The following is a 26793-nucleotide window of genomic DNA, read 5'->3' as shown; positions in this document are numbered from 1 at the left end:
GTCATTTGAAATAAACAAGACAAATTTTATGATAAAAATTTTGTTGCACTCGGTATATAAATTTGTAGTTCCATAATGATCTCATAGATGTCATTATTGTTTTCACAAAAAAAGAAGTGAAAGTAAGGAAATAAATACCAAGAAAATGAAATTGACAACCGCAACGCAACATATATTATTCAAATTACCTTGGGCAAGATATTACACGTCTCAAACACTTAAACAAAATCCAGTAAAAAATCCTAAAAAGATGGTAAAATATACTTTGTTCTTATTTGTGTTCTAGTATTCCATATTTTTAAATTTGAAATGATTGTTATTACAGGCGGGAAAATTAAGTGCAGATGACCGCAAAGAAAAATTACCAGTTTTGTTTTCGAAGGGATGGACACTTCAAGAAAATCGAGATGCCATTTATAAAGAATTCTTATTTAAGGACTTTAATGAGGTTAGTAATTAGTTATTTTTACTGTATTTTAAATATACACAGCATATTTAGTGACAGAAGTGACACACCTGTTGGAAAAATCCATACATCTTATTAAAAAAATGGGTAATTATGACCCAAAAGGAACAATTACTATAAAAATTATTTAAAATGTGTTTCTTCACTTTTTAACAGATATAAACCAGGCTAGTAAATTATTTTTGAATAACTTTTATGAAAATCGAAAATAACTATTCGGTTTGAATAAAAATATGCAAAACCAGACTATAAAAAAATTAGTTATAATTTTATCTTTCACAAATTGCATTAGCTTCTTTTTCAAAATAAATATTTCATAAAACTGTTGTTTAATGTTAATCACAATATTTGTTTACAATTTTTTAAATATAGATAAAAATATTAATTTAATAAAAATAAGCTAATGGCTGACGACTTTGATAACTTTTCAATTTTTTATCCTTCATTAAAATGTTTTTATTGATAACGATAGCAAAAACATAGAATTTTATAATAAACAAGCCGCTACCCGCTCCCTGCGAAAAACCAGCCGAATGATAGCAAAAACATAGAACTTTACAACAAATTCCACCATGGTGTTATAATGGTCTAATCCTGTGCCTAGTACGCGTTCTCATAAATCTAGCCCTGGCTAGGGAGAACCAAAAATTATTTTAAGATTTACTTAACTTTTGTACGTTTGGAAAGGTTTTTAAATGTAATATAATGTAACTTCTTTTTCCAGGCATTTGGTTTTATGACTCAAATTGCTCTAAAAGCAGAAAAAATGGATCATCACCCTGAATGGTTTAATGTCTACAATAAGGTTCAAATAACATTATCATCTCATGATGTAAATGGCTTATCAAAACGAGATGTTACCTTAGCCAATTTTTCGGAAAAAGTAGCAGCTGGAATATTGACACCCAACGAACCTCTATAAACTTACATTAAGATTGACAATAACATTATACTATGAAGAACTGTGATCTCTTGCTTCGTTAATTTAACGATTTCGTTGAAATGACGAAAATGCGCTTACTTAATAGATTTATGTTGTATTAATTTTAATATCTTTATCTAAGAGCGTTTTCATAATTTCATTCGAAAAACATTAAATTGACAAAGCAAAAAAACCCTGTCGCCATAATTTAATAAGCCCTATTACCAAAAAACAAAATTTTACAGTAAATAAGAAAAACAAATATTTTACCAAATTTTTAAGAAATAGTTGAATTAGGACGATCCAAAACGATCTCAAAGTTTCAAAAAAAGATGTATATTTCGAATCGCTAAAAAAAAGCTTTCGAAATTTGGTGGGAGTATAGCATTCGTTAAATGGTTGGAGTTAGAGCCTTTTAAATTATGACGACAGAGCACAGTTATGAAAGGATCTGTACAATAAACTGAATTTTAGTATTTTAAGGATCAATGTTTATCGATTATTTAAGATAGAACGAACTCTCATTTTGATGAGTTTCTTTTAAATTTTTTATACTATTTTTGTCAACACCCTGTATATTTTAGATAAAATTGTATTTACGTTAAATACTTAAAATAATTTACTTTGGCGTTTGAGTAAATATATTGAGTTTAAATATTAAATTGATTAATTTTTATTTTTAATGAATTTCAACTTAGAATCTGTGTGTAGCGATGATCATTTTTGCATAACTTTTTTGGATCATAGGCGATTTGGCACACTATTCTTCATATTTCAAAACCAAGTCCGTTATATTATGAAATAATAAATGTTTAACTATTACTCTTGATTGCCAAATTGTAAAATGGAAATGACCATCGACAGAACAGCTGGTGCCGAGCTTGCTTCACCATGTTATTAAAGTTAATTTTTGTTATACAAATGTCAGTGGGCCAAAATGTATAAATATATTAAAAGTAGCAAATTATAACACAAGAGTTTATTATTGTATAAAACCAATTATTGCAACCCGTAAAATATTTGCTGTATCTACCAAAATTGTTTTTTCTCAAAAGAAACTAGCTCCCCCTACACTTTTTTTAAAATTTAGAAATGAAAAAAATTCTTAATTAATTTTAACATGTTGAATTCGGTTTTCTACCATAACACAACATTCTTTCAAGAGATATTTTGGAGTATGCACTATCCGTCCACAAAATTTATCGTTTTCTACTTCTTTCTAAATATTTTAAATCTACAATAATGCATTTATTTGAAAATTTTTGTATCTTCGATTTCCTCTTTCCTGAGTGTTGAAGGTGTAAGTAAAACATAAATACTTCAAACATTTCACATTTCTTTATTATCGTTATAAATAATAATAAAACTTATAACAAAATTTTCACAAATGATTGGTATTTTATAAAATCTACTTATTTTTTTAACATCCGTTGCATCGTAAGTATTTTTCGCATCACATCATTAAGATTTTTTGTTTAGATAATGAGCCTTCTTCTGTAATTATTAGAAAGATTTCTCAGACTTTGTACAGTAAGTTTACTGAGATATTATTGCATTTTCTAATGTATTTTAAATTAAGTTTCCTAATTTAACAGAAAAGAAATCATAAGAGAATATCAAGAAAAAAGTTAATTCTTTAATTTCCATTCCCTAATATCGAATGGTTTATAGAAAATTATTGAAATATAGGAAAAATTTAAAAATCGAAAAATTATGAGCAAGACAAAAATGCTATGGCTAGTAGTTGTACGTTATGTTCCAAAGGTTGCCTAATGTCGTCCAAAACAGGTAAGTTTTAATTTTGCTAAAACATAAGGAAATTACTAGCAGGTGGAAAGGGATAGGTATCAGTTATTTTTCCTTGAAACCTTACAGAAGTGTAAGTGCCTTTTCGTTGTAATTTAATTTGGGTGTTAAGTTATTTCAGCCTCCGAAGTTATATTAACTGTCTTTGCTCGCAATGGAGTTCCATCATAAATTATAAACGACCAGTCTAGGCTCAAATAAAAAATGCGTTCTTTTGGCGGGAAAATTTTATAACACGAGTTTACTTGATCCTTGAATTTTTATTTTTGTACATAATAATACGTAAGTGTCCAAACTACAAATTAAGTGTCCAAAAAACTTTTAAAATTTCACAATTAAAGGTTAAAATAGACTTCAATTTCAGGGAACGAAAATTAAAACAAATGCCATCTGTTTCTGCTGTGTTAGAAGACTTAATTTTATGGCTGTATAAATCATGCAATAATATCTTAGTATCTAAATTTCTTCATAGAAATTGTATATTATTTCTGGCTCGAATGGCTGATCAAATAGAATAATTGATTTTTTTTTTCAATGTAATTCACAATTTTTGGATCGATTATTGCTACTAGTATTTTCATCAGAACTTAAAGATGATGATCTGCTGGATGGTAAAGATGAATCTTCATTTTCTAGGATTTTTATCAATGGTTTCGTAGCAAAATACGTGATTGCATTCCGTGTAACATCATGAATCATATTAAAATAAGGATTTGTTGGTAACTGCAAAATGAAAGTATATAAAAATGACATTAAAAAAATATTACAAAGAAAATTTATGTCCTAGTCCCTGTACTATATTATCTCGAAAACGGTTGACTTTACGAAAAATGTTTATAAGCCAAACTCATAGAGAACTTTAATGTTTTCGGTAATGAAACCATAATCAAAGTGAAGAAAGTAATCTTTGTTTAACAATCACAGGAATATTCCTAACAAACTTGCTACAAATCAAGACACCTTGAGTTTACTAATAAAACTGGCAATATGTTGATACTTAATTGACAAATAAGCGCAACATTTTTATACGTTGTAGAACGTAAAATATACAGGTGTGCAAAATTTTAGCTTTCTGATTATAACTCTGCGATTTAATCCATATCAAGTAAAATTTACTGAAATTTTGAGCACAGCTATGCCAATTTTTAGATCTTTATCTGTAGAATAAAAATTTCGCAGAAAGATATAAAGGTTATTTCGGAAAAATAAACGATTTCCCACGTATTTCTACAATTGTTAGCAATTAGCTATTCATTTCAGAGAATATATAGTTCAGTCCAAAGTTATTGGGCGTAAAATATCAAGCATAAAGCTTCAAATCGATCTGCATATTTTGATTGTTCCCAATCCTTCTTATTATAAGATTACTCACAATTTCACTTGAAGATATTGAAGAGCCATTTCCATTATTTGAACCAATCGTAAATGTTTCATCAGGTTTACTTGCAATAGGATATTGTGACACAGAAAGACCACTAAGACCATAACAAGTGTGATAAACATCACGAGGTTTACCTGGCTTATCAAATAAACCACCACTAGAATGTTGACAGCAAATAAGAATATATTCTTGTAGAGCTTCTTGATTCATTAATAATTCTGATTTATGATCCGGATTTTCTATGTAAAAAAAAACCATATCATACGTTACAATAAAAATTAAACTGTTTGTATCATGTGCAAGATTAAATATGTGAAAATTTCGTACGGGTTAAGGGTTAAACCTCAACAAACCATTATTGAGTGGCCATCATCGAAATTGCAATTTAAATTATTTTTAATTTTTTAGAGACCTATTTTAATATTAGTACTAAAACAAAAATTTCATATACCTCGTGATAATATTGCATCCATGATAAGGAATATACTTCCTTGCCAAAATGAATAACAATTATCTACTAATTTATTAGTCCGGCCTTGAAATCCTCCTTCCAATCGCATCTGACGAAATGCAGTCCATCTCTAAATAGATAAAGAATTTGCACTGAATTTAAGAAAACTTTTAAATTGTAATTTTTTTAATAAAATTAAATCTCCCTTAAATGAAATATCTAATCTTTTGAAAAATACAACAAGCGTTAATAATAAATCTTACAAGTAGTGATTTTAAATCGCAAAGATGTGACTTTTTGAATAATTCAAGAGCTGCCAATCCACAAAATGTGTATCCACCGTGTGCTTCCATTCCTGGACTGCCAGAAAATCCACCTTCGTATGTTTGACAACTAACAACCCATTCAGGCGTGCCATCAAACAATTTCTCTGAACATATATTCGTTAGAGTTGCCACAACTAATGCACAATATACTCCACGGATATCAACTTCACCTGTAAAACATATTAACATAATCATTAAAGAGAATAGGGTACTATCGTTAGTAAAAAATAAATTATGAAATTTGAAAAAAATTAAAATTTAAAATTTATGTAAAAATATACTTAAATATTCTGATTTCGAGTCATATAAGCACATTTTTCTTTTAAAATATTAAAAATAAAAATCGTAATTTTTAAACTGTTTATCACGTGACCTAAACCGCGGGCAAACCCTGCTGTGATGTCATATCGGTATGAGCCATAGACCATCAGTTAGTTCAGTGTAGACAGCTGGGTATAATATATCCATAGAGAGTAAATATTTATTATAATCAGATGTCTATGAATATATCTGTCAAACTTATGTGTGTTATTTCGTGTAATGATACCGATATTACATCATCAAATTGGATGCCCGCGTTGTTGATAGTTTAAAAAAGGTATAAAATTTAATTTAAGTTTTTGGCAAGAAAGCGTACTTTCTCAAAAATAGTAGAATACCCTATTTTGCAATTTTTAAGCGCCTGAAACAATAACAACTATCCACTAACTTATGAAAGATTTATCAGGATTTTGCAGGAATGGATTCAAATATAAGTTTGAAGAGTTTAAATTTATTAATATAAATATTTTACCTCCTTCGTGCATACTAAAGGCACCATCTGGCGAACGGACTTTCCATAAAAACTTTAATAACGATTCTCTATTAATAACATTGTAAGCTTCTTCCGTGCCAATAATACACAGAGATTGGACAGCTGCATAAGTTGATGCTAAATGTGAAATTTGACCAGGACCACCAGCAAAACCACCATCTGGATTCTGGCATTTCCCTAAAAATTTTGCTACAGCTGACTTTGTCTCTGGATCAACATTAACATTTAACAATGATAAACTGTGTAAGATCCAATAACATAACCATGCTCTACTTGCATCCAAACATTCATAACTTGCTGGTAAATATCCTAAACTATTTCGTAAATAATTTCCATGTTCCCATCGTAACAATCGTGGAGCTTGATGAACAACTAAAGCTCTTTTTCTTCCTAAACTAAATATTTTCTCAACAGCACGCTCAACTTTTTCCTAATAAAAAATAATTTGAATAAGAAATTTATTTACGTAAATATAACCTAACCAAATGGAATTGTTTACTTGTTCCTCGGATGTTATTGTAGAAATGCCTTCTGTATTAAATCGTTTTGAAGTTAAATCGTTATAGCATCGTAAATTTAATGGCATATTGATAAGTTTAAAAATTTCTGCTTATCCTTTTTAACACATTATTTATATAAATATTATCATTAAAAGTATTTATCACATCGAGTACAATGACATAACAACATAACCAAAGCCAAATAATGTTGCAAAAAACCACAGACGTATACTACTTCATAGGCAACATGCGTACCCATGAATCTAGTAATTATAGTAGGGATGTAGTATAAAGTCCTACTTTAGACGAGGGGGGATGTATCACTCAAGGGGAAAGCAATGTGCCTACTTTTGATTAGCTGCGGCTCTCATTTGCGGGAAATTCAAATAGAACGACAATACTTCGTGTGTTTTAGATTTTAATATTTCTATATCCATGGTTTCAGATTGCCTCAAGCAATATTCCTGCTTTTGATTGGCTGTTCGCACTCTCAATTGCGGGAAAATTTAAATGGATAGCGAATTCTGCGTGTGTAGATTGGTCCGAGCAAAATATCTGACTATATTATGACTAGAGCTTGCAACTTATGTGCTATAATTGCTTAAATAGTTGACTAAGTTCGCAGGCGTTTCGAGGGGGGAGTCAGCTTCCCTGTCGAATTTGATCATTGATTTAATTGGATAAAATTTGTAAGGGAAAAAAATTCGATTTTCTTCCCTCTAGATCCATAATTCCTGTTTCCCCTCTCTTGTGCCAAAAACTGGATACGCCTAGTGCTACCTTACTTTTTGTATGATACCAATCTCTGAATTCACCCTTGTTACAAGATATTTCTCATCAACGGGTGGCTTGGACGATCTTGTTTCTGATTATTTTATCTATAAATTATTAGTTGCCCATACATAAAATAACAAAAAATGAAACAAATTTGAAGTTAAAAAAATTGTATTGATTATGATTGAACATTTAAATGTAATTCATTTTCAGCTAATTTTCCTAAGTCTTCTAAAGCTTCTTCATAAGTTTCAGGGAATTTAAATGTAGGATCTTGCACTACATGTTCTTCACTATCCTTTTCTCGAACAAAAATACGTTTCATGTGTAAAACTTTTTCGGTTTTTTCACTGAATTTGTAAAACGTATGAGGTTCTGCTTTGGATACTGATTTTATAGTTGGTTTCGGATTATCATCTTTTTCGAAAAACAAATATGTTCCAAAGCAATTTGTATATTCGCCTAAATAATAAAAATATTGTAATAAATAATATGTTACTTAAAAATTAAGGATAATTATTAGAGATGTGCCGACTCTGACTTTGTGTCGACTAGCCGATTATTCGGTTGTAAAAAGACCGATTATTCGGCCAAGCCGATCACTGTTCCGGGGTTATCCATATATCGTATACAGCTTAACCCACCCAAGCTACAACTTTTGTTTAATACTTCGCATTGTTCCTTGATTATTTCCAAAGAGGTTCTATGATTATTACTTTTTTGTGTAAAAAAATTAAGACATTAGTACATAACTGTTATTGTTCATTAAGGTTTTCAACAATTCTGAAGAAACCTTTTGAGAATTTCGTTTTACATGGAAATTGGTTGTTTTAATTACCTTCGTAAATATTATTCCCAAGTTGTAAAATTGGCTTTTCTGTATCCAGACCAAGAACCTTGAATGTGGTTTTATTTTCAATTGGTTCTTTTGAAAATTCTTCAAAATCAATATAAATTAATACGTCTTCTTCTTCTTCGGAATACTCATCTTGATCTTCATTGGACATTTTCAATTTTATGTAGTTTTATACGTTAAATCTTTGGGATTTATTATCAATTTTTAACAATTTTTTATTCAACTAATCTCGTGTTTACAAAAAGAGGCTCTCAGCTCATCAGACACAATTTGCTACATTTCAACACAAACTGTCAGTTTCAAATAATTTCAGAAAAAATCAAGCATAAATCACTGAATCTTCTAAAATTTTACAGTGATCTGATAATAATTTTAATTTATCTCATACTGATCAAATTCATTATTATTAGACATATATTAATCAAATTTTAATCATTGTTTCATTTTGTTGACATGAAAAATTGTGCTAGAATGTGATGGAAATTGATATGGAAAGCGACTCACACATGACACCTTTCAAAAAACACATGTCTTAAAATGCGGTTATGTTATACCGTAGAAATGTGGTGAATACCGAATTCAAATAGTAAAAAAGTTTGTAAATTGTGTTATTAGTGAAAATACTTAAAACACATACAGGTAAAACTGTAATTTAAAATATTTTATAATTGAAAATATTGATAGATCGGTAGAAAATTGTCCGATAAACCGTTGTTTTGATTTTAGATGTAAGACAATTAAATTTTCGAAATTTTAGTCCTTTATTTTATAACCAAACAAATCGTTTATATGATTACGGGGTGTTTAAAACTAACTCTGAACACAGTAACAGCAATACACTTGGTTAGGGAGTCCTGCTATTGCCCCCGCGACGCATACTGGGTGCAACCCGTGGTGAGACCACGCGAGAGAAAATTCTCAATCCGTAACTGAGATATAACTGTATATCCACGGATATCCGTATCTGAAATTAGTCTGGACCCCATTCCGGCGGGTGAGTTATGAGAGGTAATGATAAAAAAAAACCATGAAAACAAAACCCTTCGAATCGGTCAATCAATCGCCATAAAAAAAAATTATGAAGAATATAATTGCTTATATATTTTATTATTATAAAATAATATTGAGTGTTTTTTTTATTTTTAGAAAAAATGGATTCAGGTGAAAAAGATGATCGTTTTTCTCATCTTACAAATGATCCACGTTTTAAACGAATTCCAAAAGCACGACGAAAAGTAAAAATTGATACAAGATTTAAGTCTATGTTTGAAGATGATAAATTTAAATATAACTATTCAGTTGATAAACGTGGACGAGCTATAAAAACTTCAACTAAAGAAGATTTAAAACGATTCTATGAATTGAGTTCTGGTGAAGATTCGTCTGATAATGAAGATAATGATGAAAATAATGAGTCAGGTCGATTTGTTCGCGCACCGAAATCTGATTCAGAAGACGAAGCTATTCCAGAAACGCTTAAAAAGAAACTTACAGACTTAAATGTAGAGTAAATTTTATTTTTACATATAAGAAACAAGATTGTTTAGAATTTAAAATAAAGCCTGGATATAAGTTTTTAACCCTCCTTTCAAATTTTGCATCTATAGAAAATAGATTGTAGAGAATTAAAATTTTCTAGTGGTTCTATAGATATAATGGCATAGAATACTGTTATTTTATTCTATGGGTAATTCGATATAAAATCAACACGATTGTAAATCTTTCCATTAACAGTTTTAGCAATATTTAGGTCAAATGTACTTCTCAAATTTTAGAATGAACAGTATACCCCGAAAATCCTTATCTATGCCTTATTAAATACTTAGGGGTTTTCTATATGGTACTTTGATTTACATAGAGTCTTACATTATTGTGAATAATTACAAATAATACATGACTCATGTATAAATTAAACAGTATTTTATTTCTAATTTATTTACTGTCCTGGTCAATCGAGACGCTTTCAACGATACTTTATTTGTCAAATTATGACAAGTGAAGCTATGAGGGCTAACAGGGGAGCATGCATATATACTTGTTATACACATAACCATCGCCGTCGCCGGGGTTTAAGTCCTGAAGAATAAGATATTTTAAAATCAACCATTGACTTTCAAATTTATTTACTGCACAAAATCCCTTAAGATTCAATGTATACATGTATGTAAACATCCAGCTATTAAAACCCCCACTCTCCAATGATCAATCGAATAAAACACTAAGATGTTAAGTTAATTTATTTTAAAATTAATATTCTTTTAGGTCGATTATGCTCGAGGTGAAGCCAAATTACAATCTGACAGCTCTTCAGATGAAGAATTAAGTGACTCTGAAGATTCAGAAACAGAAAATGTTGAACACAATTGGGGTGAACTTGATAAAGATGCAGAAACAACAAATGAAGCAACACGTCGATTAGCCATTTGTAATATGGATTGGGATCGTATTCGAGCAATCGATTTAATGGTTTTATTAAATTCATTTCTACCATCTGGTGGATTAATACAATCAGTCTCAATTTATCCATCAGAATTTGGATTGAAACGAATGCAAGAAGAAGAGAAGCATGGTCCATTAGAATTAGTTAATCATGAACCAATAAACGAAGATAATCATGACGACGAAGAAGATGAAATGGGTTCGAATTATCATGTAGAAAAACTAAGGCAATATCAATTGAACAGATTGAAATACTATTATGCTATCGTTGAATGTGATACAGCTCAAACAGCGGACGTATTATATAAAGAATGTGACGGATTGGAGTATGAATCCAGTGCAACAAAATTAGATCTTCGATTTGTTCCAGATGATACTGTATTTGATCATGAACCTAAAGAAACTTGCACTAAAATGCCAGATATTAATAAGTATCAACCACGATACTTTACCACAACTGCCTTACAACAAGCTAAAGTCGAATTAACCTGGGATGAAACCAATCATGAGCGTACAGAAATTGCGCAAAAGTTAGCCTCTGGGAAAATAGATGATATTACAGGTCAGTATAATATTTTTTACTATCTTTTATTTAAAAAATTAAAAATTAAAAAGCTTTGCTTAGTATTATTGTTGAAACTGAGATGAAGTACTGTTCTGCCAATAAGATTCTGGTATATTTTATCGTAAGAGTAACCATTTGAGAGGTAAGGCGCTCTGAAGGAATGTTAAATGCTTAATTTCTTGGATTAAAGCGCAAGAAATCTAGCCTTACTTAAACCAACTGGTCAAATTCTGAAAAATTTCAAAACAGTTTTTAAATTACAGTCTGCAGCGTATTTATATATGCACGATTTTCTAACTGAATTGCAGAATTGAATCTCTAAATTATAATTTTTTACTGAAGTTTTCTTGTATCTATCTCTCTCGATTTAAAAGGTAAATTTATTGTAATATAGTTGGATACACGTCATTAATTCTGGGAAGGTTTTCGCGATGAAGTTATTATCAATGAGTGTATCACCATACTCTACCTTCCTAGTTGGGGTGGTCTGTCTTTTATAATTGGAAAAAGCTCGGAAACCTTAAATAATAAACTTTTAGTACAATAACCGCTTATAAACAAGTGTTTTAAAAGTGACTACATTGACCTATTGTCATTTTACATTACAGATGATGTTTTACAAGATTATTTAGCATCTAGTAGTGGTGATGAAAATGAATCAGATGTCCAAGAAAACGGCATCGAAGAAGATGAAGAAAAAAAACCTAAATCAGATAATGAAATAATTGATAAATATAAACAATTGTTAGCAGAATGTGATAAAAATGAAGAAAATAAAAATAGTAAAGATGTTGAAATGGAAATTTCATGGGGTGTAAATTTACAGAAAAAAACCGATGAAGTAATGAAAAATAAAAAGAATCAAAAAGATCCATTAACGCCATTTGAAAAGTATTTAGAGAAACGAAAAGAAAAGCGTAAGGAAAAGAAATCTGAACGTTTGAAAAAACTTAAAGAAAATAACTCTGATGATGATGAATCAAATATCAGTGACGATGATTTGATTGATAAACCGAAAAATAAACGAAGTAATAAATTTAAAACAAAAGATGAGGATGAAGATGATGCAAACGATACGAATACTGCTGAGCTTGAATTGTTATTAATGGATAAAAATGGAGAAAAAGCTAGTTCTAATTTGGAAAATGGTAGCTCTAAATCTAAGAAGAAGGCGAAAAAGAATAAAAATTTGAAACAAACGGATGATGATTTTCAACTAAATGTTAATGATAACCGATTTGCAGCATTATTTGTAAATCATCATTTTAATATTGATCCAACTGATCCCCACTTTAAGAAAACAGATGCCACTCAATCGCTTATAAATGAAAAATTAAAAAGAAGAAGTGATACTAAAGATTCAGATATAAATGGAAAGAAAAGAAAGAAATAGGAAAAAAGAAATGTTAATAGTGTTGATTTAATAAAATACTACTTTTTTTAAGCAAATTATTTTTATTATTATGTTTTTTTTACCCCCGAACCAAAAAGAGGGTTGTTATAAATTAGCTCGCTATTTGTGTGTGTGTGTTTGTAGCATCGTAGCTGCTAAACGGAATGAAACAAAATTTTTTTTATGTTTCAAGTGCTAATTTAGGGTTCCGTATCCGAAACAACTAAAAAAGATGCGATGATCTTCGAAATCGGTTCAGTTTGGAGAGAGCTACTAGAACTATACTGTATGTTGGTATGTTTTTTAAAACCATAATTTTTTGAGTAAAATATAGGAAATTTTAGGGACATAAATTTGTTTTTAGTAACTACTAATTTTCTTTAAGTAAATTATATATTTTTTTTATTAAAAATAGAAATATATTAATTAACTTGATTAACATATTAAAAATTATTTTTGTTGTTTGTTGAATTTCATTTTATTTGGCATCTTTTTTATCAGGTAACTCGTAATCATATTCCGAATCTGAATAATCCAGAAGTTCCAGACTCTCAGGAATATCTAAAAAATATAATTTAAATTAATCACGCGGTATATTTTTATACAAATAATTTGTTTAAAGCCTTGTATAAAATTAAGCAATTGCAAAATATTCGTGAAAATTTTATCTCATCTTAAATTCTAATTAATTCATTAGTTAGTTGTTAGTTAATTTATTGATTGATATTTTCTATTGTTTAATATTTACCAATTTTTTTGCAGGTATAAGTATCCTCATCTAACTCCATATCCTCAGGACAGGTGCATTGATAGCTTCCTAGCAAATTCTTGCAATCATGACTGCATTTATGTGTTCTCATTACGCATTCATCGACATCTAAAAATAGAGTGAGTAAGACTTTAGAGCAAAATACACGATACATTTTATGTTACTCCATTCTGGATTTGGTGCCAGGAAATAATGTTTTACCTGAACAATATTTTCTTTCTTCTAATATATAGCCAGATGGACACGTTTGTGTGGTGGCTGGACCCATGGAACTGTCCATGGAAAATGTTAAAATTCTTGAATCGGGTGTGAGTTGGGTATTAAATTCACTTAATTTTAAATTTTGACGTACAAATCTAAAAATATACATCATTTTTGTTAAATATAAAATCTGGAATATAAAACTTTACCACTTCGTTATGTTTTCTTAGAAAAAAGATTAGGTCTTACAAACGTTTGGATTGATCAATAACCATAAATTGTAGATTATATTAGGCTGTGACTAATCCAAATTTAAAGTTTTTGAGTGTGAAAATTTGTGAAAAGATTTGCGAAATGATATTTTGAAAAGTTTTTAGAGAATTTTACGATCTTCAAATTTCTTATCTTTGACTTTTTGAACTTTTCAGACATATCTGCAATCAATTATTTTGCTAGATAAAACAAGCGATAAAATCCTCTACTCCCCCTTAAAGTACTAAGTAAGTTTATCTTTTGTGGAAATGTGGAAATATTTGAAGAAAGAATAAGTCTTAAAAACTCTGAAAAAGTCTTAGGATCTCTGAATTTCTCAACATTTTTGGACTGTCTGATTCAGAGATATCCAGACTTATTAAGTTTCTTAGACTTTTAAGAATTTCCAAGACTAATTCTTTCTTAAAATATTTTTTCCATTAGGGTTCTAAAGTATTTTTGTTAAAATCTTACAAATAATTTGTTAACTTACGACATAAATTTTGACTTATCGCTATATTCAAATATTTCTACTAAATCATATCCAATGTTTATTTTCTTTTTTTCATCGGTAGCATTTAACGATTGTTTGATGTATATTTTTCCCGGTTCAGTATGCATGAGTATTTCTAGAAACAAATTAGTTATTAATTTTATGCTATCAAAATAATGGACAAAATATATTTTACTTAATGTGTACATACTTTCATTTGGTGATATTGGTATATTCGTTTTTCTGGCATGTACAGGTACATCTCCATTCAATTGAACATCAATTATTAATGTGTCTTTACTATCCACACCATGTCCATAATGTCTAATTTTCAAAAGTTCTCCTGAATCGAAATAGAATATTAAAAACAATTCAGTCCACGAAAAAATATACTAATTAGTAAAGAAATCTAATACAAAAAAAATACAATTTAATTTCTGCAATCTAACGTAAGTTTCACTTCTAGGTGTAAAACGAAAAAACCTCTCGAGTTTTATTAATTTTTTGATAATAATTTTTGTCTTAGAAATCTACTCCCTTTTAACCATCTTTCTGTTGTTTAACATACCACTATGAAAGTTAATCTTTGAAATCTGATGAAAGTTTCCACGTGATAACGCGAATCCATTTGTACTATTTTCCATTTCTTTTGAAAACAGCAGTGCGACTGAAGAGGTAATATGATGATAAATTGGGCTCCACATATACTAATTTATAATATAAATAATTAAAGACATCGTAAACGTACTAAAAACTCTCCGAGACCACAACAACTTAAAATACTTTTCAATTTACATATGAGAAGTGAATGTGACCAAAAATAATAGACTTTTTGTCGAATTTATATTAACAAAACTGTGCGCTTATAAATTAAAAACTGTGCGTCAAAAATTAACGTTTCAAAAAAGAGGACTCGGCTTACATAAAAAAAATTTCTCGGAGAATTTCTAGATTATGTATGAGAGCTCATAGTCACAGCTCATGTTTCGCACATACGGGACTACGTAGAATATCTTCGGTAACTATTCGAAATTTCGTTCTGTTTCCCCTAAGATCATCAGCTATAAGATCTACACGTACGATGTGTTCAGTAATACGTTTACCATTTACCAATCCAGCTATTCGAAGAATAATTTTTCCTGGATAACAAAATTTCGATTCACATTCTTCAATCTGCAGCAAAGAATAATATAGAAAAAAATAAATTTAAATAAAATAGTAAAAATATTCGATTTGAATGTATTTTTGAATTATAGTTGATTTATCACTTACTGTAAAATTATCACCTGTACACGGCTTTCCACCATACAATGGTGTTGGATTTGTACATGTTCGAAATCCAGTTTTTAAACCCTTTCCACATGAGGCGGAACATTTAGTCCAATTTTTCCATTCAGACCATCCTCCATTTCCTAATTTAGAAAATTTTATATACAGACCGTGAAAACTTATAAAAACATTAATTTATTTTTTTTTTAAATATTTACTTGAAGTTGCAAATAATAAAAATTTAAGAGAAACAGCAAAATATATTTTACCAAATTACTTTATTTTGTTTATTTTATATGACTTTGAACCTGGTTTCGCTGTGACTGTTAACTTTTTTGTGATTATTCCGGTGATTATATTACGATAAAAAAAAATTGTACTGTCGATTTTCGAACTTACTTGGACACGGATGTTCATTACATCGATCTCGATTTACAAGTGAACCTTCACAATAATTTCCCCCATTTAAAGGACGAGGATTGTTACACTCACGATATCTAAAACGAACACCACTTCCACAAGCCACTGAACATTTTGTCCAATCAGACCATTCAGACCTAAGTAAATCAAAGATAATATTATTATTATAACAATTACTATTTATAAATTATACTTAATATAAAAAAATTACCATCCTCCATTTCGGCTAATTTCTTTGTCATTTGGTTTCTGAGGTTCTATCGCAGATTTAGAAATTCGTTTAACTACATTACCACTGGCATCGTATCCTGTTACCTAAAGAAATTTATATTCACATAAGATTTTATTATAGTACGTTTTTAACAAAATTTCTAAGTTAACTTCTTATGACGACTAGTTCAGTTGCGACACTTATGTTACGTCTATCCGTTCATGGTTAGCAAATGGTTTCTTACTATCTTAGTAACGGACGTCACTAGCGGTTTTACTAACTTTCACCGTTTGAATAATTTTAGAATTTTTGAATAAAATGAAAAAAATGCATTTAAGTAGGAATCAATTGAGCTACCAGAAACAGGTATGTGAACAATTCTTCAATATCTTAATGTATTGTATTTTCTTTTTTTTTTCAAAATGTCATTTTTTTACTTACTTCTATGTAGAATAATTGATCGGGAACTAAAAACCTTGGTGATCTAAATAAGTTTTGAGAGTGAGGCACACGTAATAACTTCATTACTTTCCCAATTTTATTCCCCGACATATCCAGAAATTGTACCGTGTTTGGATTCCATGGGTTAGCTGTATCTTCTGTGATAGGTCGAAGTGCCAGAAAACTATTGACTTCTATAATAAAAATGATATTACCAATGTTAATAGAGAAGACTTTTGAATTAGCTTAAAAAAGACGATATATTCGTAGTTAAGCGTACTTTGCACTGGATTAGGAATAGTTTTATCCAACAAGAGTTAAAGAAAATCCATATAAAAAATCCATTTCGCTTGTAGTTTTAATTTCAATTGCGTGTGGTTTAGTGCTTGAAGATTTTATCATCCATCTACCTGGTTCTGGGTTATTTACTTGCTTAATCTGGAAAATAAAATTTGCTAAATAAGACGACATTATTTTCAAGTTAGTCAAACTCAAATTTAAATCGAAAATATCCCATATTGTTGTCCATTTTATAAATAAAATTCATTAGTAGTGGACTCATAGAATCAAGAACACAATCGCTAGAGCCAATCAGGAATATAGCTAACGCATATTTAAATTTCTATACGCACTATCATAATCAAGATTTTTTAAGCATTCATTTATTTTTCGCCAGCAATATATTTTAAGCATTCGAAATAAATTTTATCAGTTTTGTTTTTTAATACTTACCAAAATTTCTGCCAAATTTACTTTTGTTTCTACTTGAAAATCATCAACAATAATGTTTTTGGAATTTTTTATAATCATTTTGGGATTATTTCCATTTAATATTACAGTAAAAGATTTCATAGTGTGATCAACATCAACATACATTTCCTTCTCATATCTTCCAGTATCCGTATTTTTATCCTCAATTTTTGTTTTACCACTACCAATTATTTTAGTTTTTTCGTTTAACGACTCTGCAATGAATTGTAAGACCTGAAAATGAATTGGATAAATATAAAATACAGTACATTCAGGCATAGATATGAGCAGAATGAAATCTCTACTTCAATTGCGCCAAATTTTGATTGTACTCGCTCTGTGAAATGAATATTCATATCGATAAATAATTAAAATTAAAGTGTTATTACTAAAATAGCATTACCTGTCCAACTTGAGTTTTATCCGCAATATGATAAACTTGGCCCAATGTTTCATTAGCTAATCGTTCATAAATTAAAAATTTTTCATCATGTCGCCCTGAACATTCTCCGGTTAAAAGGAATGTCACCTGTACCAAATATTTAAATGCTCTAGATAAAAAAATATTTCTTCCTTCTAAGTTATTTTTTAAAATAATTTACCTGCACAGATTTCTGTTTGGCTAATTGAACTACATGTTCACCTAGTGAAGCTGTATCTTTAGCCGAAGCGTCTGTGAATACATACACTATGGAATTATTCAAACTCTCCTCTATTGCTGCTTTGATACCCGACATTGCTAATTCTGGACAGTCATCACCGCCATACACACGTATGGAATCTAATTTTTTTTGAAATTCTTCCCTGTCTGTAGTTTTGTAAATAACAGGTGGATCTAAAATGATTGAAGTGTTAAGAGTTTGGTGAAATTGCGAAAGATTCGAATATCTTTTTCTATTTATACTTAGTGTACTAACAATTAATGTGTTACAAAAGTAATAGATTACCTGGATCATTAAAAGTTGTTGCAACAAAATTAACTATAGGATGCTGTTTTCTATCCTTAACATGATCCATAATTTTTCCCAGCGCTATACGCACTGCACTAATATCGTCCCCCATTGACCCGGTATTGTCAATTGCAAATGCTAGAGTAATTCCATTCCTGAAATTAAAACAAATTTCATAAACCTCAAAATTTATCCATTTTATCCTGAAGAAGAAACAAAAAGTTTTCAGATCTTATATATTTTAAAGTGATGAGGAGGTGGGTGTTTGCAGAATACTAATAAATGTTTTTTCGAAAATCACGTAAAATAATGTCCGGGAAAGTCCCATTTGTAAAAGACAAGTTGATTAAATGAGGTATTGGCTCTGCTAAATCTGTAGCATCATTAAATTTTACCGATAGTAAAATAATAATAATAATAATAATAAAATACTCAAAAATTTTCACTCTATATCAATTGATGTTAATTTTATAAAATTCGGAAAAATACATTTTTTTCTACGTCTCTTATGTGAACGCTCTTGTTTACATCAGATTTTTAAGTGATTTTTAAATCGATTTACGGATCTTACAAAAAAAGATTACTTACCCAGAATCTGCAACCACAGCAGAACTTATAAAATCAATTTTTGTAATTGCACTCAACAAAGTAAAAATTAAAAGAAAAGAAAACATCATGCGTAATTTAAAATACAAGTAGCTTAAAGAAAACACTATATGCCACTAAATACATAAATATATTGAATTATAGCAAATATAGAATTGATTGGTAATTTTACGGGTATTTCCCATATTGATAAGATAATCTGTAGATCAAGTTTATTAAAAGAAAGGTCAAACTTTTAATTAAAGCAAATAAAATCAATTAATTTTCTTATAAATCTGACGTAGACAAAAACCCTTTTATAATCTATGAAATATATGAATATTATGAATATATTTACAAAATGTCTCAAAATTCAGCGAAAATTAATTTATAGTCGCAGAAAGGAATAGGTACATAATATTGCCATTCTTAGGGAGTCGTCAATAGCAGCTGCGATTTTTATGATTTTTTTTTAAATATGTCTTTTTAGTTTTTATATATATTTTAAACTCATAATACCTTTCAAAAGAAACCTACATCGCTAATGATAGAAATTTGAAATTTCCAGGTGTCAGTTTAGAAAGGGTTTTTCAAAATGTATTCCCTAAAAGGGTAAAATAGGGGGTGCAAGTTTGTATGAAAATTTATACAAATCTTCATTTTTGAGTTCTCTGGATAAGCCAGTTTTAAAAATTCCTTCATCTATAGAATGCTACATTATCACCAATTAACATGGGTTGTATTTTATTTTCAAAAAAGTTAGAGTTCCGCACCAAAAGTTAAAACCCATTTTTATTGTTATTAAAATACATTTTTTGTGGAAAAAAATCACACAAAAGCGATTTTTTTTATGTAAGTTGCACAAATATTGCTTAAACAATATAAATAACTAGCAGTTATTCACGTTATAGCCTTCAATTCTCTTACCTTCATTTTTGTTCACTAATTAATGGATTTTAACTTTTAGTGCGAATCCCTAATTATTTGGAAAAGAAAATACGACCATGTCACTTGCTGATAATTTTTTAACATTGCCAGTACTGGGAGCCTCTCCTCTATCTTATACTCTTTGTCTAGACTAGTATTAATGTACAGAAGAAGCGTGTACCAGAAATCCGCCGGGTACGGATACAAATATCAGCGCATCACTGATTGCTCCATAAGAAAGAAAAGTTACTAAAAAGATTTATTTTAATTTTATTTAAAAAAAAAAATACAAATAATTTATTTTCTATTCATAAAAATTGTTTTATTTCTCATTGAACTGAATACAATTACAAAGAAGTAAGTAATGTTAATTTTTCATTCAGTTGTAATTGAGTTTTAATTAATTGTGAAAGAGTTACAACCATAAGCAAATCTTTAACATTGGAATTAAACATTTCTGAGAATTGTTCATGGTTCATATGTGGAACTGAATGTACAAGATCTAATAATGCACGGCCAACAGCATTGTCCGGTGGTGTACTGCCTGCAAGCACATCTTCTACATACGCTAATACTTGATCCAATAAGCCATTCAACTTCAAGCTGGCTTCTGATACTTGCGACAAATCTAACATCGGCTGCACATGTTTGTTATGGGCTGCATTTCCAGTCATTGTTTTTTGGCATAGTTGAAGACCAACGATTTCTGGTGGATACGATGCAACTTCAACGCTTACAGGGGTAAACATGCAACCGACTTTACCTTAAAAGAAAATTATACTTTAGTTATTTTCTAAAAAAATTATTTACCTATTCCAATTGGTCGCATAAACGAGTACAATCTACATGGGCAGTAATAATGGCAAAAAAATACTATTATAAATTAAATTTTAAAAGGATATTCGTGGACAATGGTCACATCGAGATGAGTTAAATTTGGATTTGCGGGTTCACTCTTATACGAATATAACCATCCTAAACAATAACATAAAATGACGTACCTTTTGGAACTCCCAATTGAACACAAACATACGCCTTCAAACCCATTCGTGCACCTTGTAAACTTGTATCCAAAGTAACATGTACTGGATTATTACATTCTCGCGAATAATATTCATGAATTACAGAACTATGATTAGTTACTTCATTTCCGGTGGCCCACCATCCAACAATATTTTCTGATGAATTTACACGACGGTTTAGATCATACACATCCATAGCATAATTCAATTCTGCCTCAACTTGATCGGCATGTTCCTTGTGGGGTACACAAAAACAATTTGTCGCTTCGACAACACCTTTTTCAACATTACCAAGTAATGTTCCGATAACGCGATGCGAATCAGCATTTCTTCTTTCATATGCATCAACGATTTGAAATAATACTACAGGATGAATCTTTACAACTAAATTGAGTGCCATCGTTCAATGTTTTATTATTTATTGTATGTTTGTAACCAATTTAAATAATTTACGGTGAAAGTATGTTTAACAGGTATGAAACAACATAACCTTAAATTATAAAGATGGAAAAATAATGCAAGTGACATGTGGCTCGCTATGGAAATGTAGAAATCTTCTATAACAACTACGCACTAATAGTTATATTCTATACTTTTAGAGAGAGCTACTTGTAGAGCCAACACTTTAATATATAAAAACAAACAATTGACTGAATTAACTGTTGAAATACTCTTGAAAGTGATGAATGTAGTTTTAGGAATCTTTGCAAGACTACTAGTTAAAGCTACCTGCAAATTTTCAACTTCCTATCTTTTATAGTTTTTGAGAAAATGGATGCTAAAGTTTCCTTAAATTTGCGCCTTCCCGGGTAAACGATGATATTTCAGAAAAAATGTTTGACACAAAAGTTGTTTATTTTTTATAAGGAACATTTTCTACACTTAAACTTATGTTTTATCTCTAACGGTTTACAAAATCCAAGACCTTTCAATCCTACGAACTCAAAACCTTGACCTTTGTTGCTCATTTACTTAAATTAAAATACGTTCACATTGTTCGGTTAATTGGACATTTTCGTAATCCATTTCTTACTAAAATTATATTACAAAAAAAAAAAAAGATTTCAATTATAATAAATAATAATATATTATAACGTTTATTCGATTGTTGGAAAACTTTTCAATAAATTATTGATCATGCTAAATCACCGTTTCGTGATAATAATAAAACTAGACTCTAATTTAGAAAATAGTAATTAAAGTTATTATACCATATCTTTAACCGCATACAGAAATATAAAAAAAATCTAATAAAATCATGTTTATGAGCACTCGCATTACTTCCATGTCAAAATATAACAATTTAAATTGCAAAATAATAATTTTGATATTATGCTACAATTGTGTGATGAGTTGTACATTGCTCGAGGAACACACTTGTTCGAGGATTTATTTTAATTTTAATCCTACAAAACTTGTTCAACATTAATCCTATAATTACAGCATTTGTCTTTAGGTACTATAATTTAAAAAATTTGCAGCGAAACCATCAAAATTAAGAACCATGAAAATTATATTTTTAGAGGATATTCAAAAACCACTATGTATCCTCGTTTGTAGGATCTAATTAATTTTAATGGTCTTGATAACGCTAAACTCATTCTAAACTTTTTTTTTTATTCGGACCAATACCTGTCTCAAAGATCCTGTTACATTTGGAAGATTTATTTAAATCTACACCATCAATCTGTGTGCATTGTATTGAGGTAAAAAAAAAAACCAGTAACCTTGGGCAAGCTTGAACCTACGTTGAAATAAATACCTATTTGATTTAAAATTACAGGTAGACACTCGCTCTCGCATGTCTTTATTATATACCAACAATATGATAACATAATATACAATATTTTTTTAAAAATCTACTGTACAGGTACTTAACATAAAAAAAAAGATTATCTAACTCTAGGAATAGATAGATGTTCAGTGTATTAGAACATAGGTATGTTATATACCTAGGTATATCGATTATAACTCTAGCATAGCATTGAGAGAATTTTTGATTAGTTGTATCTTGTTTTTCCAGTTTTTGTGTAATAGTTTCATGTTATTAACTTATTAATTATTTACATATCCATTTATACAAATTGTTGATTATATCATATATGAATTGAAAAATTCATTATTAATGCGCATATTATTGGAGTGGCATAATTCATTTACAGAAATATTGTAAAATATTATATTAATCACAATGGCTGAAATTGAAATTAAAAATACGGCTTTAAAGGTATATTCTTTTATTGAAATCATTTTTTGAAAGTATAATATATGCATTTAAAAAAATTATATAATTATTATCTGTTACTAACCCCGAAGAAAAAAAATTCTTGTTTGTTTTCAAAACAAATTTTTTTTTAAATTTTTACGCCGACTAAATTTTTAAGTGCATAGATATCCATAATTTTTGTTTTTAATTTCATAAATTTATTGATTTTTAGCTTGTATTTATCATCCATCTTATTTTGGTAGCCTGGGGCTCACAAGGCTATTGGAGTTCAGATTCGTACATTTTTGTAAATTTGATATTTATGGGAATTTTAGTATGGGGTATGCATTCATTTGATAATCCTGAACCTATCCAGCTTGTAAGTTATTAATTGTTTAATAAATTATCATTAGTAAATAATTTTTTATTAACTTTTTTTTAAAAATTACATTTTAGGCAGTGGCTGTTAATGTTGTTGCTATTGTTCTCGATTTAATATTAGTATCTATTAGATACCCAGCTGGCACAAATAGTAAGTCACATTTTAAATTATTTAATCTAACGAATTCATGTGATTTCTGACCTTTTAACTTTGCCTATAAAGTATAAACAATCAAAAAAAAAAAACAATTTATCAGAGTTGAACATTACTCATAATATTCGATATTCTCCTTTATATTTACAGTTAACTAACAACCTTTTGCTAATTTTTTCTATTTGAAACAATTATCAATACACATGATCTTCTTAAAATAAACTACGGTAGAAAAACCGGTCTACCTACATCACTTTAGACGTTAGACCCAAGGGAATATATTTTTGGCATTTATATTATTTATTTTAAATCAAAAATAATTTTGATTGGACCTTTACTTAACCTGATAAATGGATACCACGGTCTAGATGCTATTTATATCAATATATTTGGAATTTCTTTAAACAATAACCCCAGTTTTAACTATTTTTATTCAAGTCCACTTTGATGAATAACAATCCAATCCAATTTATCCGAGGGCCATTCATTTTAAAGAATACAAAAAATAAATTTTGCAATTTAAACAAGACGAATTCTATTATCCAAGTCGATTTTTATATACAGGATGTGTGGGGAGAAATGATCCAAAATTGGATTGTACATAATTTGTTGGTAATTTTTACAGTACACAGATTGTACTGTAAACAATTAATATCATAGACTCCGATTCTTATCCGATGTTAATTTATTTTTGCTTTTTTTAAAATAATTATTTGATATTTTTTATACAAGGTTAAAAGGTTAAATTAAATGATAATCGGAAAAGAATCAATGCGTTTCTTAAAAGTATTTTCCTATGTACAACCCATTTCTGGAAATTGGCGCATTTTTCTCGATTCATCCTGTTTATTTTAGGGCGAGGCATTTGTCCGCTGATCGAGTTCCCAAGAGAACAAAGCTTTTTAAATTTTACAGCAAAATGGTGAATCGAACGCCCCTGTATATCTATGAATATTAGATTTATAGAAAATGTTAACAGATTTGAATTTCTGCTAAATTTTCTTCTGCAAATTTTAACAACTTCCGTTTCACCAATATTGTCCAAGAAATTACAAATTTTTTAAGTGTTTGCTTTAGCATTTGTATACTCAGCTTTAATGTCCACAACAATGTCCTAAAGGATAGAATTACGTTCAATCAATACGTATTATATTTCTGTCTGTAAATTTATTGTCATCCGGCTTATGTATTGGGTATTAATGTTTTCAATATAATCCAATTAAAATAAAAGTATAGATTTTCATTCATTTTTTTTTCTCTTACAGAAGTCAGTGACCGATTTTCTGCATGGATGGCTATTTTGAATATGATTGCCAGACCATTCACCACTATTGTACTTTGGAAGATCTATGAAGAACGAAACGGAAATAGTAAGTTAATATTTGTATTTAAATGTTTTAAATATTTTTTGGAATTTTTAAACTTAGCCCGGCGTCATCGTGGCGACCAAACAGAACGTAGCCGTTGTGGTTGGGTATATTTTACCCATGTACATTATTGTACACTGAATGTTATGTCAATATTACTTTTCTATATTAGGAAAATAGGTTATTTATGAAAGTTAAACATTTATTTGTTATAAAATGAGCATATAATAATCAAATATTGAAAAAATTAATCTGTATATATAAATGTTACGTGGCCAATGTGGCCGGGTATAATTTATCCGCACGCTCTTCATAGACGTGAGACGTGCAAACTCTATAGTAGCCGCAGTAATATGGAATATTCATGAAATTTAAATTTGGTTCAAATATTTTTCTTCCGTAACTTTAATGACTAGACATTTCAACTAAACCATTATTTTAGTAATTAATATCTTTTTAATTACTTAAAATTAATTAATAAAAGTACAAATTCAGTGAGGGCATTTAAAAATTCCTAAAACGGAAATTCAAATTTTTATACGGACGTGACATCATAGTACGGGCTTGTCAAATTTGTTGACATACATTCTACGGCTTTTTATTAGAAAACTTAATAATAACGAGTGTAAATTCTGTGATGTACATTCATTTTTTTTAAGTGTAAATTATACATTGAACTGTCACCAATTGACAGATCACGTACTTATACGTCATCAACAGACAGCGCCAAAAAACTTCGTTTAAATATCTCAAAATTATAATGTATTTTAAATATTTTTTTACACTTAAATACAGCATTTTTAAGCAGTATTTATATTTTTTACTTTGTTATAACGGTGTAAACAACGAATTAAAAATATAAAAAAATAATACATGAATATTCCCTATTCTTAAAATAATAATTAATACGTTCGTAAAACTGTAAAAAAAAGTAATTTTTTTTATATGTAATTTTAACTTCACATTATATACAAAATTATCTATTTATTTTAGGATCAGATGGTGCATATGAAGATCTCGATAGAGCTGTTATTACAACTTCTCCAACAACCACAGATATTACTGGAGGATATAAATCTTCTACTGGAAAAGTATGAATAACGAAATAATTCTTATATGTTAATTCATCAATACTAATAAGTTTGAATAATTAATGTATTAATAATAATTATCAAATCCATTCCGTTTATAGTATATTATTAAATATACGTTGTGTTTTTTGTTGAATCTCATAAAGTCTACCTATACCATTTTAAGTGAAGTTTGAATATTTGTAGAGTGAATGAGTTCCAGTCTATGATTTTTGTTATTTAGTCATATTTTCCCCAAAAATATAGACTTATTTATGACGCATTACAACAAAATATTTTAGCAGTATTGAAAGGGGTTAGTTATTTGAACATTTGCAATTAATTTAACTGCCAATTTCTAAACAAGGCTTAAATCGCTGCTTTTGTTGGAGTTTTTTTATATTTGTAAGATTATGGTAAACATTTTTTTGAAAGTTATAAATGATAGTATGATCAATCGTTTACGTTGTTAATTACTTGAGCGGAACAAGTTGACCGCTTTGTTCGAACGACACCTCCCGAATTTATAATGATATTTTTGAATGAGAAGACCTTAAAACTTAGGTTCGTTGAAAACTCATAATCAAAAACAGTATATTACTGCGAACACAGACCTAAAATTAATAGAGATA

The 26793-nt window shown here is 29.0% G+C and overlaps 7 protein-coding genes across 7 annotated transcripts; 3 read left to right on the top strand and 4 right to left on the bottom strand.

Moving 5' to 3' along the window:
* The first annotated feature begins 112 nt into the window (after positions 1-112).
* Positions 113-2050, top strand: LOC123292309 (probable pterin-4-alpha-carbinolamine dehydratase). The gene is made up of 3 exons (XM_044872909.1): positions 113-253; positions 326-448; positions 1191-2050. The coding sequence occupies exons 1-3, from the start codon at positions 146-148 to the stop codon at positions 1386-1388; spliced, it is 429 nt and encodes a 142-aa protein (XP_044728844.1). The 5' UTR covers positions 113-145; the 3' UTR covers positions 1389-2050.
* A 661-nt stretch (positions 2051-2711) lies between these two features.
* On the bottom strand, positions 2712-6855 carry LOC123293956 (protein farnesyltransferase subunit beta). Its single transcript, XM_044874968.1, has 6 exons — positions 6666-6855; positions 6146-6596; positions 5290-5522; positions 5027-5156; positions 4567-4814; positions 2712-3917 (listed from the first exon to the last, which is right to left on the bottom strand). Exons 1-6 carry the CDS (start codon positions 6750-6752, stop codon positions 3726-3728), a joined length of 1341 nt encoding a protein of 446 aa, XP_044730903.1. The 5' UTR covers positions 6753-6855; the 3' UTR covers positions 2712-3725.
* Positions 6856-7593: 738 nt separating this feature from the next.
* LOC123293957 (general transcription factor 3C polypeptide 6) lies at positions 7594-8760 on the bottom strand. The gene is made up of 2 exons (XM_044874969.1): positions 8279-8760; positions 7594-7902 (listed from the first exon to the last, which is right to left on the bottom strand). Exons 1-2 carry the CDS (start codon positions 8445-8447, stop codon positions 7619-7621), a joined length of 453 nt encoding a protein of 150 aa, XP_044730904.1. The 5' UTR covers positions 8448-8760; the 3' UTR covers positions 7594-7618.
* A 45-nt stretch (positions 8761-8805) lies between these two features.
* On the top strand, positions 8806-12693 carry LOC123292607 (ESF1 homolog). The gene is made up of 4 exons (XM_044873320.1): positions 8806-8935; positions 9443-9798; positions 10559-11297; positions 11909-12693. Exons 2-4 carry the CDS (start codon positions 9448-9450, stop codon positions 12691-12693), a joined length of 1875 nt encoding a protein of 624 aa, XP_044729255.1. The 5' UTR covers positions 8806-8935; positions 9443-9447.
* Positions 12694-13144: 451 nt separating this feature from the next.
* On the bottom strand, positions 13145-19240 carry LOC123292606 (hemicentin-1-like). The gene is made up of 18 exons (XM_044873319.1): positions 19228-19240; positions 19038-19044; positions 18447-18604; positions 18102-18334; positions 17903-18028; positions 17482-17733; positions 17160-17187; positions 16750-16943; positions 16309-16412; positions 16077-16234; positions 15681-15820; positions 15405-15581; positions 14977-15115; positions 14620-14751; positions 14409-14544; positions 13664-13818; positions 13442-13570; positions 13145-13254 (listed from the first exon to the last, which is right to left on the bottom strand). Exons 1-18 carry the CDS (start codon positions 19238-19240, stop codon positions 13172-13174), a joined length of 2364 nt encoding a protein of 787 aa, XP_044729254.1. The 3' UTR covers positions 13145-13171.
* A 1017-nt stretch (positions 19241-20257) lies between these two features.
* Positions 20258-21510, bottom strand: LOC123293918 (eukaryotic translation initiation factor 3 subunit F). Its single transcript, XM_044874911.1, has 2 exons — positions 20963-21510; positions 20258-20724 (listed from the first exon to the last, which is right to left on the bottom strand). Exons 1-2 carry the CDS (start codon positions 21381-21383, stop codon positions 20309-20311), a joined length of 837 nt encoding a protein of 278 aa, XP_044730846.1. The 5' UTR covers positions 21384-21510; the 3' UTR covers positions 20258-20308.
* Positions 21511-23033: 1523 nt separating this feature from the next.
* On the top strand, positions 23034-26383 carry LOC123293920 (type-1 angiotensin II receptor-associated protein-like). Its single transcript, XM_044874914.1, has 5 exons — positions 23034-23210; positions 23422-23568; positions 23646-23721; positions 24990-25094; positions 26085-26383. The coding sequence occupies exons 1-5, from the start codon at positions 23175-23177 to the stop codon at positions 26186-26188; spliced, it is 468 nt and encodes a 155-aa protein (XP_044730849.1). The 5' UTR covers positions 23034-23174; the 3' UTR covers positions 26189-26383.
* Positions 26384-26793: the final 410 nt, after the last annotated feature.

This window comes from Chrysoperla carnea, chromosome 2 (genome assembly GCF_905475395.1).
Source record: "Chrysoperla carnea chromosome 2, inChrCarn1.1, whole genome shotgun sequence".
NCBI lineage: Eukaryota > Metazoa > Arthropoda > Insecta > Neuroptera > Chrysopidae > Chrysoperla > Chrysoperla carnea.
Note: the sequence above shows the minus strand (reverse complement) of the source record. Positions and strands in the feature narration are given on the sequence as shown.